The sequence below is a fragment of the Podarcis gaigeae genome (genome assembly GCF_964106915.1).
Source record: "Podarcis gaigeae genome assembly, chromosome: 4".
NCBI classification, from domain to species: domain Eukaryota; kingdom Metazoa; phylum Chordata; class Lepidosauria; order Squamata; family Lacertidae; genus Podarcis; species Podarcis gaigeae.
The window spans coordinates 83,912,778-83,931,006 of record NC_139677.1 but is presented as its reverse complement, the minus strand read 5'-3'; the positions used below and the strand labels follow the sequence as shown (position 1 = coordinate 83,931,006).

Here is an 18,229-nt window from a genome sequence, read left to right as displayed (position 1 = left end):
ATAATATCACATGCTATTTGGTTTAGTCATCTCTGAATGAATAAGAAGTTATACATTCAGCTGTTGGGGAAAGGTAAAGCCCATATTTTTGTTGCTGTTGTTCTTAAGGCCACCAATGATTTGCAATATTTGAGACCTCTAAAAGCCCTCAGCAGATGTAGATCAAAACCTCTTCTTTTAAACCAAAAGTGTTGTGTCATGTTGTTGATTTAAAGGATAGCCAGTGAACAAGCCAGAATCATAAACTAAGGTTCGTTAAAGCCCTAGCCTTAGTTTAAACCAATCAGAGCCCCCCACCCTCTAGTTAAAACTCCCTCAACAGGGAACTATGGTTAGATTATGTGAAAACCTCCTCCTTATAGATTGCAGCACACAGCCACATTAACAGTCCTTTATAAAACTACTAATATTATTACATTTCTTACTTGCCCTTCACCATTAGGTCCCAAGGGCAGGTCACAACCATTAAAAAAATACAATTATTAAAGCCAGTTAAAGCAAATTACAGTCACAAGAATACAGTGGAGCTTAAAATATATATCTCAAGTGTCAAAGGTCACGGTAAAGAGACGGGTCTTCAGCAAAAAGGACAAAGCTAAGAAGGTTTTATTTCATCTTTTTAAGCCAGAGAACATTTAGTTCTCTTTATAAACACATTTATGGGAAACCTGTGCCTGTCTGCAGATTCTTTGGAGCATTTAAAGCAGAACCTAGACTCTCTTGGTGATAGATGGTGCCCCCTGCCAGTCTAGTACTTATGCCCCAAAGGACAAAGCCATGCCTCACTGCTCAATACTTTGTCAGTCGCCGCAGCACTTGGCATTTATTTATTTTTATTTGTAAAACTATTTTCATACCAGCGTATCATAAAATAACAGGGCGGTGCACAACGTCAGAATACAAAACACCATTTAAAAACCAAGCTGATGATATTTCATTTGATGCAAACATTATTCTATTTTAAAGCTCATTTCTATCCCCCATGGGTTTCTAGAAAAATGGTGGGTTCAATTTACACGGCCACTGTGCAACGGTCTTACAGCCTTTGGCTTTCTTGGACACAAGAGGCAGGAAATAGGGGAATGTCTAGAAATAGAATGAGCTGCCAGGGGCATCCAGTCACAGGCCGCTCTGTATTTTCTTCAGTCTTGATACTCAGTGGCACCATTTTTGCCTTACAGGCAGTGCAGCTCAGAACAGAAGTAAAACAGAGTAAGAAATTCCTTTTAACCGATGCTTAAATTCCGAAACCAGAGATGTCAAGGCTTGGGACTCTCTAGAACAGGGGTCGGCAACCTGAGGCCTGTGGGCCGGAACCAGCCCACGGAGGCCGTTTAACTGGCCCATAAGCCGCCCACGAACCGAGCTACCCGCTCAACGAGTCCCCAGCCCGGCGCGGGGACTCTCTTCTGCGGCTCTGGAAATCACTTCTGCACATGCCCAGACACCAAAAAACATGATTTTTGGCATCTGGGCATGTGCAGAAGCGATTTCCGGTGCCGCACTGCACTGGCCCAGCCCACGGAGGATCTCTGCGGGAGTGATCCAGCCCATGCCCAGTAGGCCTTGCCAACCCCTGCTCTAGAAGTTATAACCCTGGCATAGAAAGGACGCTTAGTACCAGCTGCATATGAGTTGGTTACCATTATTTAAGGAGAGAAAAAGAGAAAAGCACTCTATACTTTTTACTTTGTATGTTCCGGTGAGGAAATGTGCTATTAAAATAGGCCCAGGGGCAGCATCCTGGGGCTTGTCCACATTGGAGTATTGTTGAGCTGTCAATCCACTTTCCCCCGCCCCCATTCAAATTAGACTGTAGCAGTCCACACCCACACGTAATTAGATGTGTATGAGGAGCTGCTTCAATCTTTCCCCATTCATACCAGTAGGAGTTCCCTTTTGTGTTTGCCCCGCCTTCTAATTTGTTGATTCTGTTATGCCGATTAAGTACCAGCAGGGCATATGGGCAGAGAGATGTGCGAGCACACCTTTTTTAAAAAAAAGATTTCCCTGCCCAGGAAGTGTGCAAGAGTGCACAGTCAGGGAATTGTTTTAAATTCTCAGCACACACCTTGGCAGTTTTCTGGTTGGGTGCAAATCTACATTCCTCCTTTAAGGAGCGTGCTGTAAATTGTTATGAACATAACCGGAAATGAAAGCACAGAGGAAGCATTGAGCGTGCAAAGGGAAACAGCAGAAAGTGACGACTGATCCACTCCCAAAACAATGCAACAAATCATCTGTGACCCCCAAGTGAAACAGTTTTGTGCCTAATCTCCCTCAACATTCAGATTATTCCTGTATCAGTTAAACCCAAATTTACTGGGGGAGATTGATGTTGTTTGAAGGTAACGTCATGTGGACAATGCAAATTCAATGTGAATGCAAACATGCAGCCCCAGTGAGTCCTGGGACTCATCTACGCAGCTGCAAATAAAACGTTTTAAATGTGTTGTGAAGTGCAATATACAAATGTGGCACTAGATGGCGAAAGCGAGCTATGCAAAATTCAATGTATTTTTCACAATGATTTTTTTAAAAAGCATTTTCACTGTGTGTTTTTAATGTGTGTGTAGATTCCACCCTGGTTTTGCATCTACAGTGGCAAACCCCACTGGAGATTCTTCTGTTACATTAAAAATAAACAAATAAATCACATTGTCACTTAAGCATGTTGCATTTTTTTAAGCAAAATTATGGGCAGTCTATGGAACAAGAATCCAAAGTACAGTGATACCTGTGGATGCGAAAGGGATCCGTTCCGGCGCCCTGTTCGCATCCTGAAGTGAACGCAACCCGCGTTCATATGTCGCAATTTGCCGCATGCGTGTGACGTCATTTTGACTGTACGCGCGAGCAGCGAAATCCAGAAGTAACGCGCTCCGTTACTTCCGGGTCGCCGCAGTGTGCAACCCGAAAATACTCATCCCAAAGCTACTTCAACCCGAGGTATGACTGTATTTCAGCTCATTCTTTCAATCCCCAACTCAGCGTGGTTGAGTGAATGCTATGGCAAAGCACATCAGCATGTGGTAAACAGAACCACAATGCTCAACCCCATGGACCGTAATGAGGGGGAGTGTTTAACTTGGTTCTTGTATGCCTGTATTTCCACCAATATCACTATCCGATTAATACAGCTTGCTCTAATATAATGCTTACCTGATCACACCCTGCATTCACCAGTTCCTGGAGCATCTGCCTATTAACTTCAACCGTTGCAGAAGTGGTGCCCAACTCATTAGCAAAGGGCAGCAAAGAATATCTGATTTCTCGCAGTGCTTTCTGGTAAGGCCCAAACTTGGCAACTGGTCTCATTTGCTGCTGCCTGGCTGCATCTTTCCCTACTGCAATTTTAGGGTCCAGAGAAGTTTCGCCTCCTGGTCCAACAGGCAATCCCTGGCTGGAAGATTTGGTAGGTTGCTTCAAACCTTCCCGGATCTCCTGCAATCTTTGTCTGCTGTTCCCAGAGTAAGTGGTAGCAGGAAAAGTCTTTGGCCTCATGGTTAATCCAGGTTTGTTTCAGCATAAATTCCAACTTCTTTTGAATAAAACCAAAGGGACATTCAATGCGGTTCTTCCTGAAGGTATCAGTTTGCTGCAAAACATAATCCCTTGATAGTAGTTCCAACATAAATGGTAAAACTGGAGAGGAGACTGTGTCACACTTCCGTATTCTCTGAAGTCCCCTGGTATGTCTATGACACTACATAAGTCTCAAGGAGCAGGTGCCACTTTCAAGCTTCTTCAGTAAAGAGTTTTCAGAATTTCTGTACACAGAGGGGAACCCCGAAACTTCCATCTCGCTGCTATTTAGTATCTGGAAGAAAGCAGAACACAGATATAGTCATGCAGTTCTCTTCTTCTTTATCAAAAGAATTCTTCCCAAGAGTCAGTCTGGTATGTTATTATATTCCACATTGCTGCTTTGCTTGTGAAATCCAAAATGGTGAACAAAGATAAGATTAAGAGCATGCAGAATATGGAAATATGTCACAATTAAAACTGTCCAGGAAGTTTTATACTAAATCAATCCAACAATAAACAAAACATTTTCCCCAGAAGCTCTTAAAACTTTTTCCTGAAGAGCACTGGGCGTCTGGGAGATTCAATGAGGAGAGAGTTCTAGAGATTTAGCTGTAAGTCACTTTGGGTTGCCCTGGGCAAGATAAAGCCACTAACAAATTTAATGCATAACAAAACAATAATAGAGGAAATAAGGTAAAAAAAACTGTACTCAGTGAACAGACTGCTAGTTCTGGATCAAGGAGTCAAAATATCCATGCAAGGCTGTGCCATGCAAGTTACTCTTATTAGAATTTAGTAGAGTGGATGGGAATATAAAAATTGGATTTATCTCATGTATGCTGCTCTGAGCTTTTTGGAGTAACAAATAATAATTGTCAGCATTTGGCAATGACAGGAGAACTTCCAGAATGGAATCACTGTGTTTACAAATGCGCGCGCGCGCGCACACACACACACACACACACAATTTACAAGTTTTACTGAGAAACTTTAGAGCCCATCTCTAAGGTGTGCAGAGCAACAAAAAAAGCAAGAGGACTGCTGCACAACTGCACTGGAAAAAACTGTGCCTCCATGATGACACACATACATGTTGTCCGTAGTGTGTTATCAGAAACACATGTGCACTTGGTAACATCCAACTTATGACGCTCTGAACAACTTGGGCCCCCAATTACCTCACAGGCCCCCTAATTCCTTACACTCCACCCTCAACCACTGAGGCTGTGGAGACATTACCAGTTATTCCACATTCAGTGTCCTCCCACGACCAATTTCTGAAGCCAGATACAGAAGACATTAACCACATTCCATAGAGATCCTGCCATTTCTGTTGTATGGTGCCTTGTTACATTTCTTAGGGAAGTGAGGTTTATAAATATCTAAATAACAAACAAATCAATCTAAGAATGACGACTTATGCCATTTATGAGGAGACTTGGAATAGTCTCTGTCCATTATGGCCAAGAATTTTTATTGGTAAATAGAAACTGATATATTTAACTGAAAAGGCGGCTTCATTTACTTTTGCAGGAATGTGTATGCATTACTGGTGTGTTTGTGTGGATCTTAAAGCATACCATGGATTGTTTTAATAACGAGCATTTTATTATTGTGCTGGGCTTAATGTTCACATTGGTTTGTTGGTAAGGTATCGCAAGCCACTCTGGCAGAGTCTTAACTGGAAAAGGCAGCCTATATTATTTAAATTGTAATCTTGCCATTAGACGTGCTGAAGAATTCCAGTAAACATTCAGGAGATTTTTCATTGATGCAGTAATTCAGGGTGGCGCAACTATGCCAGCTAAACTGTACCAGCCAAACTCTTGCTGCTTGAGTCAAAAGCAGGTGAAGGGAGGCACAAGGGGGAAACTTCAGAAGAGATGTGCCTTGGGTAATGGCAACGCTAAATCAATTTCTAATAATCTGGGTGGCCACTGAGAGGACAGGATGCTGAGCTAGATGGGACATTGGCTTGATCCGGCAGGCTCCTGTGTTCTTATGGGCTTTGTCCCTGACCCTTCTTACACATAACAGACTGGTGCACATCTCAACACAAATATATTAGCTCATTAAAAAAGCAGTCCTTAGCTCTGTGGGGGAATAAACTACAGTTCCCGGGATTATTTGGGTATGTGCATGTGCTTTAAATGTATGGTTTGTACCTAGCCCGAGTCTCTTTGCTCTTCTGGGGACAAATTAGCTACAAACAATATGTTTCTAGCTTAGTTGGTAGGTCTTAATCTCATGGTTGTGGGTTGGAGCCCCACGCTGGGCGAAAGAAGAAGAAGTAGAAGAGTTTGGATTTGATATCCCGCTTTATCACTACCCGAAGGAGTCTCAAAGCGGCTAACATTCCCCTTTCCCTTCCTCCCCCACAACAAACACTCTGTGAGGTGAGTGGGGCTGAGAGACTTCAGAGAAGTGTGACTAGCCCAAGGTCACCCAGCAGCTGCATGTAGAGGAGCGGAGAAGCGAACCCAGTTCACCAGATTACGAGTCCACTGCTCTTAACCACTACACCACACTGGCACTGCATTACAAAGGCTTTGGACCAGGTGGCCCTCATGGTCCCTTCCAACTCTGCAATTTTATGATTCTGCTGTTTCTGAGCTCTCGTACAATTCCCATTCATTTCAACAGCACGCACATATGAGAATTTTCTAAATATCGTTTGCATTATTTACAGTGGGGAACCTTTTTTCCACTGGAGGGTCTCATTCCCTTCTAGATACCCTTCTAAGGGCCATATGCCAGTGGTAAAAAAAGATAAGTAAAAGAGGATAAAGTAAAAAGAGGATAAGTAAAAAATAGAACTTGGTGTTGCCCAGCAGGCTCTGCAAGGTCCTGGGGAGAGTTCTGAGGACCAGACAGTGTGAGCTCATTTGATTCCTGAGGTTCCATTCCCCTAAATCCTAAACAAATGTATATAGAACTTTACTGCTTTCAAGCAATTGTGTTTAGGATTTCGATTTTGATCACATTCCTTACCACCGAACTACTTTCTTTATAAAACAGAAAAAAGCAATCTCCAGAAAAGGTGGGGGAGCAGGGAAGAGGGGGAGGAACAGAAGTATATACTGTACATGAAAACTTGTGCCGAGGACAAGCCTTCCATCAACACAGAGGCAAAACTGGCTATAGCACACACAGCTGGTGCAAACAGTCCACATTCCTCTGGAGGAGAGCCCAAAACGGCATGATCAGCAGGGTAGGCGTGATAAAACTGTTCGTGGGTTTCTTCAATCTCCAGAGCCACATGCAAACAGACAGTCTTCGAGTTGATGCCAACAGAGGCAGGGACGTGCCCCTATACAGAGGGCGATTGTCTATCCCCCATGGCTTGGTATTCTGCATCAGGGTTTTAACCGGGAGCAAAGTATTTTCATTTTGTTAGTATTTTAGCTCCAATGAATTTATTTATTTATTTTTACTTCGTGAACAGCTTAGGGTTCCCTCCCCCCAAAAAAAATATTTCTCAAAATATTTGGAGCGGTTATGGAAAAAGAATCAAGGTGAAAGGGAAAAGAAGACTGAAAAAAGGAGAGAGTGAAATATTAAGTTTTTACTGATGATTTGTTAATTATTTCATACGACTTATTTGCTGCATTTGTGATGTTCTGTTACGTTTCACTAGGTTGCCGTTGTTTATTACTTGTAAGCCGCTTTGGGATTCATCTGAATGGAAAGTGGCACGGAAATAAAATGAATCAAATACCTACGGTGAATGAAAATAGCACAGCAACTAGAAACCTAACCCAGATTCAAAATCCAAACCAGATTCCACTGGGGCTTTACTATAAACCAAAAGCAAAGCTCACCACCAAAGAGCAAAGTGTCCCCCCATCAGTTTTTTACATTTACAAGAAGGTGCCAACTTCATCCATTCTTCCTTTGAAAAAGCAAATCAAGAAAAGTATCGCTGCTTACATTTAAGTGTGGGTTTTATTAACATGAGATTTTGATCTCCTTGGGGGCCGTCAAATATTTGATTTCTTATTTTTCAAATTGTTCCTCCTATTTGTTTGTTTTTTAATATTTCTTTTAAGGCTCATCAGCACAGGCTTTTGGGGGCCTTGTTATGATATAGGCTGTTCCTTCTCCTATCCCTGCATGGAACATCCAGGAACTGCAGGCTTTACAAAGGAATACTGATGCAGCTACTGAAATAATGCCGTATCACACTCCTGTTATCTTTTCCTGCCCCACAACATTACAGACAGGGGTGCAGTAACCTTCAAGGAACAGGCAAATTCTCCTGCAAAGGTTCGTACTTGGGCTAGGATCCCAAAAGGTTGAGATGAGCAAGTGAGGGAACAGTAAACTGTGCAGATAATCTAAAGAAGAAACAGAAAGAACCATGCGTGTGGATGAAACTTTCATTTGCCACTGCAGCCATTGCTTTAGCTTCTGTTTAAAGAGCAGAATGGTTGCGTTTGACAGCGAGAAGAACCTGAAGTTGCAGAGAATGCACAACACATTCTACAACGCATACATATTCCTTGCATCCTAGCTTCAATGTATATATCTCCACAGGCTGTTTCCCACACTCATGCTTCAGACTGCAGCATGAAAACTGAACCACAAACTTGAGTTCTCACATAACTAGGAACGAGGGAACAAAGCAAAACCTAGACACCAACACTCCATCTGCATCTGTCGTGCACGATGATCTCCTACATTTTCAGTGCAAAAAGGCAACGAACAAATCTCAGTGAAACACTGCTAACTGCAGTCATGCACTTTATGGCTAACAACGAAAGGGTCACATTCCTTAAAACAAGGCCTTTGTCCAGAATACAGCTCACCTGCCCCTCACTTTTTTTGAAAAGCATGTGTGGAGATGTTCGGAGTTGGCAAAACACTGGAACACTTCTCAGAACTGACACAAGCGACAGCATGGTTGTTTCTTGAACGACAACTGAGTGGAGGCTGCTCCATGTTCTGTGTAAGGAGGCTCACCATGCAATTCTATAGACTTTTGCCATCCCATAGCAAAATGCCTGAAAGTGGGGTTGCAACAGCACGGCAAACGCATGTGAATTTCCAATGCGTAAATCAGGCCATAGCAGTTTCCAAAGTCAGATTTTCCTGCAGCCAAATTTCTCAGGCACCTCAGAAATACCACAGCCCAAGTTTCTAAAAGGAGTGTGCAAAACAGGATTAAGTAATTTTTCTTCCATCCAAGACCTCTGAGAGTGGGAGTAAAATATGGCTCTGCATGGGAGAGGAGGCATATTTTGTCCAACTATGATTCCAGATTCCCAAGCAGTGAGATGAGACAAAGGGGAAAGTCCCCCTTCCTCTGCCAATAGCTGCAGGGATTTCAAGCACCGGAGAATATGAACAGATTATTCTGGTGCTCTATGCACTTTTACTCGAGCATAGATGAGCTATCTGTCAATCTTATTAGTCTAGACGTTAAGCTCTTCAGGGCAGTGACTCTCCCTCAAATTACACATCAAATTGCATGCACTGTCCTTGACACACAAATGAGCTCCAATATCATTTGGGTGTCTCCAAGCTTTAATAACTTATTTGCAGCAGATTAATATTGGGGAACAAAAAGGTAAATCCAGGCACATGACCTTGGGGTGTGGAATTACAATGGCCATAAAAAAGACTAGCACTGTTCTGCTTCTTACAACTCAGTGGACGTACTGTTATCGCTAGATTTCTGTGATGTGGAGTTATTGCATTTATCAAAGAATTCTGTCTATATGGTTCTATTACACACATGCACCAGCGATGGTCCTCTGGTGAACCACAGAAAAGTCCTACCACTTTTTTTTGTACTAGCATCTTCTGCTCAAGAACAGCAGAGGTGATAAAAGGGGCAAGAGAAGTACTGCTTGATGCTACAGTATTATTTTTATTATTAGACCATCAGCGTACAGCAAACAGAAAGCCAACCAAATAGTGCTATAGAGGAGATAGGCAGTGATAGGTGGGGAATTCAGTCTACCATGCTTGGGAATGAAGCATGGGTTGGTGAGCAATTGCAGCCCATCCCCAGAAAGGATAAAGGGTTCAGTAAGGACTGTCTGCATGGGGAATTCTAGTTTCCGGTCCAATGCAAAACTGAAACACGCTGTGTGTAAAGGGAGATTTGCTTGTCTGTGGAGAATGCACAGATGATGACTAGGACACAGAACAGACAGATCCCATTGTTCGGGTTATGCAGAATAGGAAGAGACTGCTGGTCTTTGTTACCTGTCTGATCCACTTCCCTGGTTTAAAAAGGTGAGGCACATACATACCCCGGTGACTTCATTTCCACGTAGTTGGCCTTTTTCAACACCTTCAATCCCCATCTCCATCCATATGCCGTTCAATTGTGCAACACGGCAATGTTTTGCCAGACGAGTTACCCATGACACCAATTGCTCCTACGCTATAGTCACTAGTATGCTAGACATGTGGAATAAGAAGAGGATTACACAATTCTCGTGAGAGCTCAGATGAAAAAGAGAAAAGCAAGAGCCCCGTTGTCCCAGCGTGACCTCAATATGTACAAACAAATGCAGAATCATGGGCTGAGAGCCATTCCCACATGTCCCTAAAGACATCCCATTTGGCCCAGGATAATCTGCCCACAGATGCAGCATATGCTCTTAACATGGAAACCCTGGAAATATCAGCTGTATATGCACCCCAAGCTATGCAACACAACATTGCAAACACAAATAAACCTGCAGTATAGAAATGCCTATACAAATTGCAGCTGTCAAAAGTTCCTTTATTACGGAACTTCACAGAGCATAATGAATCTCACTTTTTAAAAAACAATTCAGCACTGCTTAATATCCCACATAATAACAATTGCTACAATTCTGCAAAACAACAATATGTTTTTTTGCTGGACAAACTGCTAATTGTGTAACTTTCAAGTTGCGCAGAAATCTGCATAAAGAACAACTGAAACTGCGGAAGAATTAGCTTTCTTTATGCATTCTGCCTAAGATAGTTATCATGCATTGAGCTTTCCTAGAGAGCCTTCATAAGAGATGAAAATGTTATCAGCAGCATTTTGCTTGTCTGTTTCAAGTGAGAACTCCCAGGGTACTCTATAAGAATGATAAGAGTCCTCTGAAACTACTAACATCCTTGTAACTTGGGAGAAAAAGTGGTGGTGAAAGATATAAGGGGGGGGAAATGATTGTCTGAAAATGCATCTGCCAGAAAGAAATAGACCCAAGCCATCAACTGCTTCCTACCACCCATGTCTCCATGGCTAGTCACCTGACCTGATGAAGCTAGGTCCCCCTTCAACTTCTAGCACACAGTGATGTCTCGCTCTCAAAAAATCTGCAAAGGAACCTCTTCTGGTCCTCTCTCCCGCTAACTAACGTGGGATGCAAAGTAAAAGGCTGTCAATTTTAAAGCCAAATTTCTCACAGCAATATCGGATTTACATCTGTGGTAGAAACTGCAACAATAAAATGTCATTTGTGAAAATGTTCTAAGAATGTAAGAAGAGCACCGCCGGCTCAGACCAAAGGCATATCTAGCCCTGCATTTTGCTCTCCCAATATCCAACCAGTTGCCCATAGGAACCCACAAGCAGGACATAAGCACAACAGCACTCTTGCTTGTGACCTCTAGCAATTGGTATTTGGAAGCATCCACAGTCACTATGACTAGTAGCCACTGAGAGCCTTATAGAATATGAATATGCCTCTTCCCCTTCTAAAGTCATCCGAATTGGTGGCCATCCATACATCTGGTTATAGCATTTTCTACGGCTCAGTTATATGCTGTGTGAGGAACTGCTTCCTTTGGGGCTATCCTGAATTTCCCTCCCACCCTTCAGCTTCACTGGATGACGGGATGGGGACTTCTAATATTATGAGGTAGAAAAGAAGAAGATATTTTGGCACCCGGCAGACCCGCAAAATGACAAAGGGCCCCCTCCCCACCCAGGAATGCGTGAGGGAAGATCTCCATCAGCAAAAGGAGATAGATGGACATTGTGATGTGCTTCCACTGTAGACCATGCCACCTGAGGCGACTGCCTCACCTGGTGGACCCGCCCCAAAGAAAAACATCTCTATCCACTTTTCCCCAAACCACGCACAAGATTCTCCTGGGAAGGCCCAAGAGCAATGAAAACGTTGGAGTTCTGCTTTGGCGCTGAAAGCGAGCCCCAACCTTTCCCCGCTTCAAACTTCAGCCCCAGTCGCGCCCCTCAAGCCCACACTGAGGAGAGGTTGCAGGGCGCTTCTCCAAGACTGAGGGGCCGGGGTTGGGAAAGCAAGGAAGGAAGGTCCTGCGGCTGGGCTCAGCTGTCACACGGCCACCAATATCTACTCCAAAGCGGGTGAGGAGAAGCCGGGAAGGCGAGGCCCGGGCATAAGGGATGGGCGGCGGAGGCAACCGCTCCAAGATTTCCCCCAGCCCAGATCTGGGACTCGAACAAGCGGCCAAGGCGCCACTCCCCTCCGCGCAGCGCCGTCCGACTTCCAAGGGCTGGGAAGAAAGTTTGCTGGTTTCTTCCGGCCGGGGAGCCGCGAGAGGCCTCGAGCGAAAACAGAGGGAGCGCCGCGCTGTAGCAGAGGGCGAGCGCGACAGCGGCCGGGCGCACACAGGCCTCTCTGGAAAGGCTTTAAGTGGAAGCGCAATCCTCCCCCTCTTTCCTCCTCGCTTCCACAGCCCACGGGAGGTGTGGCGCTGGGCAAGAGGAAGAGGCGAAGGTCGCTCGGCCGCTCCAGAAGCCGGGAGGCTGCCATCCCGAGCACGCCACCGGTTCTGGAGCGCCAAGCCCCGCGGAACTTCCGAGGAATCGCGCACAGGACCGGGCAGGAAAGCTCCGTCTCCTGTCCCTTCCGCGCCACATCCTCAAAAAAATAATAAAATAACCACGCTCTTGCGCGCCGCACGGCTTAATCCGAAATAATAATTATAATTGAACCCGGGCTCGCGCGGCGAATTAGAAATTGCCCTGTTCTACACCGAAAGGACACAACAAAATCCCACATTTGATTTTATTTTTTTTAAGGAGCGGACGCGCACACGCCCCTACCTGCGTAAAGGCTGACTTGGACCTTAATTGGACCTTAAGACTTGCCACGGGTTAAAATATTGCCCATCTTGTTCCGCATCTCTTCCGACCGTCCCTTTACCACGGAAGAAGCCCCATTCGCGTGTAGAAATGAACACGCCGCCGTCGGCTCAACTGCCCGAGCCACCTCTCCCTGGACGAGCTAACGCTACACACGCAAATGGGCTTACCTGGGCGTGTAAACGCTCCCATAGGGGACCGTGTGGAGACGCTTACAGGGCAACTGGCTCCACCAGCGGTTGACACCACGGCCAGTACAGCCCCTAAATCCAGATACAAGGGCACGTCAAGTAATCCAGAACTCGCTCGCTCGTCCTCTTCTGCATGCTGCGCAACACCCTCTAAAAACGTTAAGTTTTAGCCGACGAGGCCCCCTGGTCAGCAACTAGCACTCCACTTAGCAAAGCAAAAGGGAAGCGGCGGGCCAGAATCCCAACCCTCCCTCGGCTTACCAGCAAATCCTGTTGCCACAGATACCACTTTCTCCACCCCAGTCGCCTCTGGGGCACATCCAGCGCGGGGATTTGGTCCCGAGCAGCCTTGAAAACGGGAAGATGCTTTCGCGGGCCGCCTTCCTCCGTCGAGCCCCCGAGGTCTGCGCCCACAGGGCTCCCTCCTCACAACCGCATCTTCGCCCAGCCCTGGCTTTGCTGGCTTGCCAAGCCCTCCCCTCCCCACCCCCCCGCGCACGGCCCGTGTCCTTAGCACACGCCGTCGAGTAGGCGGCCACTTTCCGCTTCTTGGCCAAAGCAGCTGCCCTGCGCCGCTCCCTCGGAGGAACTCCCCCGCTCTCCTCCGCCGACTGCCCAGCTCCCTCCCGGCCTCTTTCCCTTCGCGGAATAATAAATCGCGTCGCGTGGATGCCTTTTTCTTTTAAAGAACAACTTCAGGATTCCCCGGGAAAGCCGCCCCCTCTGAAATCCCTGCGCAACTTCTGCAAAAATCCCCTTTAAAGAAAGAAGAGAAGGAGCCAGAAAGCTGCGAAGTAACGCTGAACGGGGCGGGAGGGGCAGGTAGAAGAGCTCAGCCTCCTGCTCCAGGGGGAAGCCCCCTTGCCCCACCCCTCCAACAACCCCCTTACCGTCTTGGTCGAGCGGGGAAGGGGGTTCCCCGCACGCAGCCCCCTCCCTCTCTCGGTGCCCGCGGGAGAATCAGGGGGCCGCCGCCGTGACTCCTCTCCGCTGCCTCCTGCCGCTGCCTCGATTGCTGCTGCTGCCGCCGCCCCCAGCGCTCCGCTCCGTCTCCATTCTTCCCTTTCCCCCTTTCGGGCTCCGAATGCGGCGGCGGCCGGGCACAGTTGGGACATTCGCTACATTGTTAGCATTCCACTCGTGCCACGTGACCCGGGCTCCGGCGTCATTCCGCCTCCCTCCCCTTCAGCATTCCAGCGGGGGAAGAAAAGGGGCGGGGCGAGGCCCTGCTCGTCAAGCGCGGGATGGGCGGGGCACCGAGAGACGTCCCGCGCTTTGTCTGCCGCGCTCTTGTTCGCACGATCCCGGCTGCGCTGATAAATAGCGCGTTAAAGAAGCGGCTTGGGACCTGTTGCGGGTCTGCTTGGGTCGCGAGTCGTTATTAAGTCATGTTGGTTACCGGGATAATAGTGGTAATAATAATTGTTGCTATTTTGCAAAGTTTTATTAAAATAATAATTAACTCCATTTTATAATGATGGCTATAGAATTGTAGAGTTGGAAGGGACCGCGATCCCGCTGTGATGCAGGACTCGTTTGCCCAACGGAAACAGAGAGGATAGTTAAAACAACATGAAAATTAAAAGATGAGAAACAACACTGTAGAATAGGCGCATAGAATCAGTAGTTGCACATGAGTTAAATTATCAAAGTCCATCAACCTTATCAGATCATGAACTATTGTTCCAGATTTGCCAGGCTTGTGAGGAGAGTTGTCTTGAAAATGATGATTCCCCTAAGCAATGCCAAATCGTATAAAAAGTGGCTGTAGGTTCTGGTCCTTGCCGAAATCTCAAATTATTTTCTCCATAATAGCTATATTCCAGAGTGAGCAGTACCAAGCACCCAGTGTAAGATTTGGGACTGTTTTCCATTGAGTTGCAATGACTATTCATATTTAAGACCAATTCTTTTGACAATACAGTATATATTTACATTGGTATCATCAAAAATATTCAGAAACATTAATGTTGCTTACCAGTACAGTGGTACCTCGGGTTAAGTACTTAATTCATTCTGGAGGTCTGTTCTTAACCTGAAACTGTTCTTAACCTGAAGCACCACTTTAGTTAATGGGGCCTCCCGCTGCTGCCATACCGCCGCCGCACAATTTCTGTTCTCATCCTGAAGCAAAGTTCTTAACCCAAGGTACTTTTTCTGGGTTAGCAGAGTCTGTAACCTGAAGTGTATGTAACCTGAAGCGTATGTAACCCGAGGTACCACTGTATAATTATTAAGGTTGCAATCATTGGCGTAGCGTGGGGGGTGCAGGGGGGGCCGGCCGCACCGGGTGCAACATCTGGGGGTTAGGGGGCGCAAATCCACGGGTTAGGGGGCGCAAATTACTTGCCTTGCCCCGGGTGCTGACAACCCACGCTACGCCACTGGTTGCAATTCCAGGAAAGGGAGAAGCTGCCTTATTCTGGGTCAGATCAATGGTCATAGTACAGCTCAGTATCATTTTTTAGCAGTGGCTACAACCCCCATCATCCTTGATCATTGGCTTTGCTGGCTGGAGCTTGATGGGAGCTGGGATCCAACAGCTGGAGGGAAACAGGTTCCCCATCACTGAACTAAGACATACATAGCATGGAGCTTACCCATAGACTGCCGGATTGTATTACAGTCCCTCACTGTGTGTAAATACAACAAAGTCATACCCAGAGTAAAGCTTAAGTCTGTTGATTTCAGTGGGCCTATTCTGGGTTGGACATTGTTGGATACAAACCTACAGCCCTAATACTTATAATATAGATATTCCAAACTGCCTAAATATTCCAAACTGCTCCATAAAAAAACTGTTCCATAAAAAAGTGACTCCACAAACAGAATATGTTTGGTATTTCAACTGTGCTGCCAGTTACATAAGTATTCATTTTAAACTTCAAGTGGTGTCAATGAAAATACCGTATTTTTCGCTCTATAAGACGCACCAGACCACAAGACGCACCTAGTTTTTGGAGGAGGAAAACAAGAAAAAAAAATATTCTGAATCTCAGAAGCCAGAACAGCAAGAGGGATCGCTGCGCAGCGAAAGCAGCAATCCCTCTTGGTTTCTAGCTTCTGTGATAGCTGCGTAGCCTGCATTCACTCCATAAGAATCACACACATTTCCCATTACTTTTTAGGAGGGAAAAAGTGAGTCTTATAGAGCAAAAAATATGGTAATTTATTAAGGAATTGAAAGGAAACCCCATCTTGGAAGAGAGCAAGAAAACCATTAGGTTCTCAGAAAATTCCAGGGCTGAAAGAATGTGGTGGGGTGAAGCAGTTCATTTTGTAATGATCAAATACCTGCAATTTAAGCAATGCTGCACATCTTCATTTTTCAAATTATTGCAGCAATTAACCCACGAAGCATGGCAATGTGCTTGCTTAAATATGAATATTGCTCAGTGGTATTTTCTTTGGCTTACAAAGGGCACCTAAAAATAGTAGTACATAAATGAACTGAAAATATCTCTGGTAACAAAATATATTTCTGATGTAAGCTTGTGTGCTATACTGTCCTGGACTAGGACCAGGGAGACTCGGGTTCAGATCTCCATCTGCCATGAAGAGTTCCTCCTCTTAGCCTAACCTACCGCACAGGATTCTTGTAAGAATTAAATAGAACTCAGTGAGGCTTACTTTTGAGTAAACACTGTCAGGATGCACACAGTGGAGCTTAACTTCTGAGTAGACATGCATGGGGCTGTGTAGTATCGTGTAGAATTTATTTTTAACACCACACAGTGATTAAATTTGTACTCCCGTTGATTTACACCAGTGTTTTTCAGACTCCAGACACTCCTCCCCCAAAATAAAACAGCAGACATGTTATAGTGCAAGAGTAATTCCTAGCTGTGGCTGTGCCATGGAACAAGCGCATTCATTAAGGCTGCAGTACTGTATATACACAGGGACGTGGGAGGCGCTGTGGGTTAAACCACAGAGCCTAGGACTTGCCGATCAGAAGGTCGGCGGTTCGAATCCCCGTGATGGGATGAGCTCCCGTTGCTCGGTCCCTGCTCCTGCCAACCTAGCAGTTCGAAAGCACGTCAAAGTGCAAGTAGATAAATAGGTACCGCTCCGGCGGGAAGGTAAACAGTGTTTCCGTGTGCTGCTCTGGTTCGCCAGAAGTGGCTTAGTCATGCTGGCCACATGACCCGGAAGCTGTATGCCAGCTCCCTCGGCCAATAAAGCGAGATGAGCGTCGCAACCCCAGAGTCGGTCAGAACTGGACCCAATGGTCAGGGGTACCTTTACCTTTACTGTATTTGTTGTTTAGTCGTGTCCGACTCTTCGTGACCCCATGGACCAGAGCACGCCAGGCACTTCTGTCTTCCTTTACTGTATATACACACTTAACCTTAGAATAAGCTCCATTGAACTTATTGTGTCTTCTGGATAGGCATAGATAGGACTGCAATGCAAATAATGAAAGAGGCCAAAATACCCACCTTTGGAGGCTGTCCCCAGAGACCAGTGATGCCTTTACTTGCATATGCATCTCGGAGTTACCGCTGCTTCACTCCTCATCAGATTCACCAGCAGCACAGGACAGGACCTCTATACTACAACACTCAGAATATGTGCAGTTTTGAACACTAACTGGAACCATAGCTCCATCATGACCAGAGGGATTAAAATGGCATGTTTATTTCAGCCTAGGTGCTGATATCAAGCTTGTTTGCTGCTGCCGCCAACACCTGCCGCTCTCCAGGTGGTCATTTTGTGGGTGGGGGGAGGTCCCTTGGGCTGCAAAGTCCTGGACTTCAGCCCCGAGGTTCACCCATCATGAAAACCTTTGCACAAAACAAAAGCCTGAGACTGGGCTGTGTGTGAGAGAGACCAAAAATGCTAACTATAAACCAATGCGAAGGTGCACAGGCACTCCTCCAGGCACAACAAGAATTCTGGGAATGCTAACTATAAATCAGCTCACAGGTATTTCACCATTGTTGTCTAATCCTGTTGTTCGGGGAAAGAATGTGAGATTTTCAGAATGACCTCTGAATAGATCGAGGATTGGCATTTGTTTACTAGCAAAGGCCGCTTCGGAAATGTACCGTGAGGAAGGCTGCAAAAATGTTACCTCGCTGTGCTCCCGGCGTTCTGGCATGCTCCGGACCAGGGTGGGGGAAACTATTTTCAACCTGCATTCCCTCAAAGGCAACCTTCCATGGGCCATTTGCCAGAGGCAAAAATGGCTGGAGCAGTGGTTGTGGTCCTTTGTTGTTGTTTAGTCGTTTAGTCGTGTCCGACTCTTCGTGACCCCATGGACCAGAGTACGCCAGGCACTCCTGTCTTCCACTGCCTCCCGCAGTTTGGTCAAACTCATGCTGGTAACTTCGAGAACACTGTCCAACCATCTCGTCCTCTGTCATCCCCTTCTTCTTGTGGCCTCCATCTTTCCCAACATCAGGGTCTTTTCCAGGGAGTCTTCTCTTCTCATGAGGTGGCCAAG

The 18,229-nt window shown here is 45.9% G+C and overlaps 1 protein-coding gene across 2 annotated transcripts in view; it reads right to left on the bottom strand.

The window, feature by feature from the left end:
• Positions 1 to 13,964, bottom strand: part of LATS2 (large tumor suppressor kinase 2) — a 47,185-nt gene extending 33,221 nt beyond the window's left edge. The window contains exons 1-2 of one of the 2 annotated variants that reach the window (XM_083736178.1): positions 13,671 to 13,964; positions 3,163 to 3,820 (exon numbers count right to left, since the gene is read on the bottom strand). In XM_083736178.1, the coding sequence (XP_083592304.1) occupies positions 3,163 to 3,504 (342 nt within the window). In that variant the 5' untranslated portion in view covers positions 3,505 to 3,820; positions 13,671 to 13,964. Of the gene's footprint in view, positions 1 to 3,162; positions 3,821 to 12,759; positions 13,309 to 13,670 lie in introns of those variants that run through there. The other variant, XM_083736179.1, reaches the window with a different exon arrangement.
• Positions 13,965 to 18,229: the final 4,265 nt, after the last annotated feature.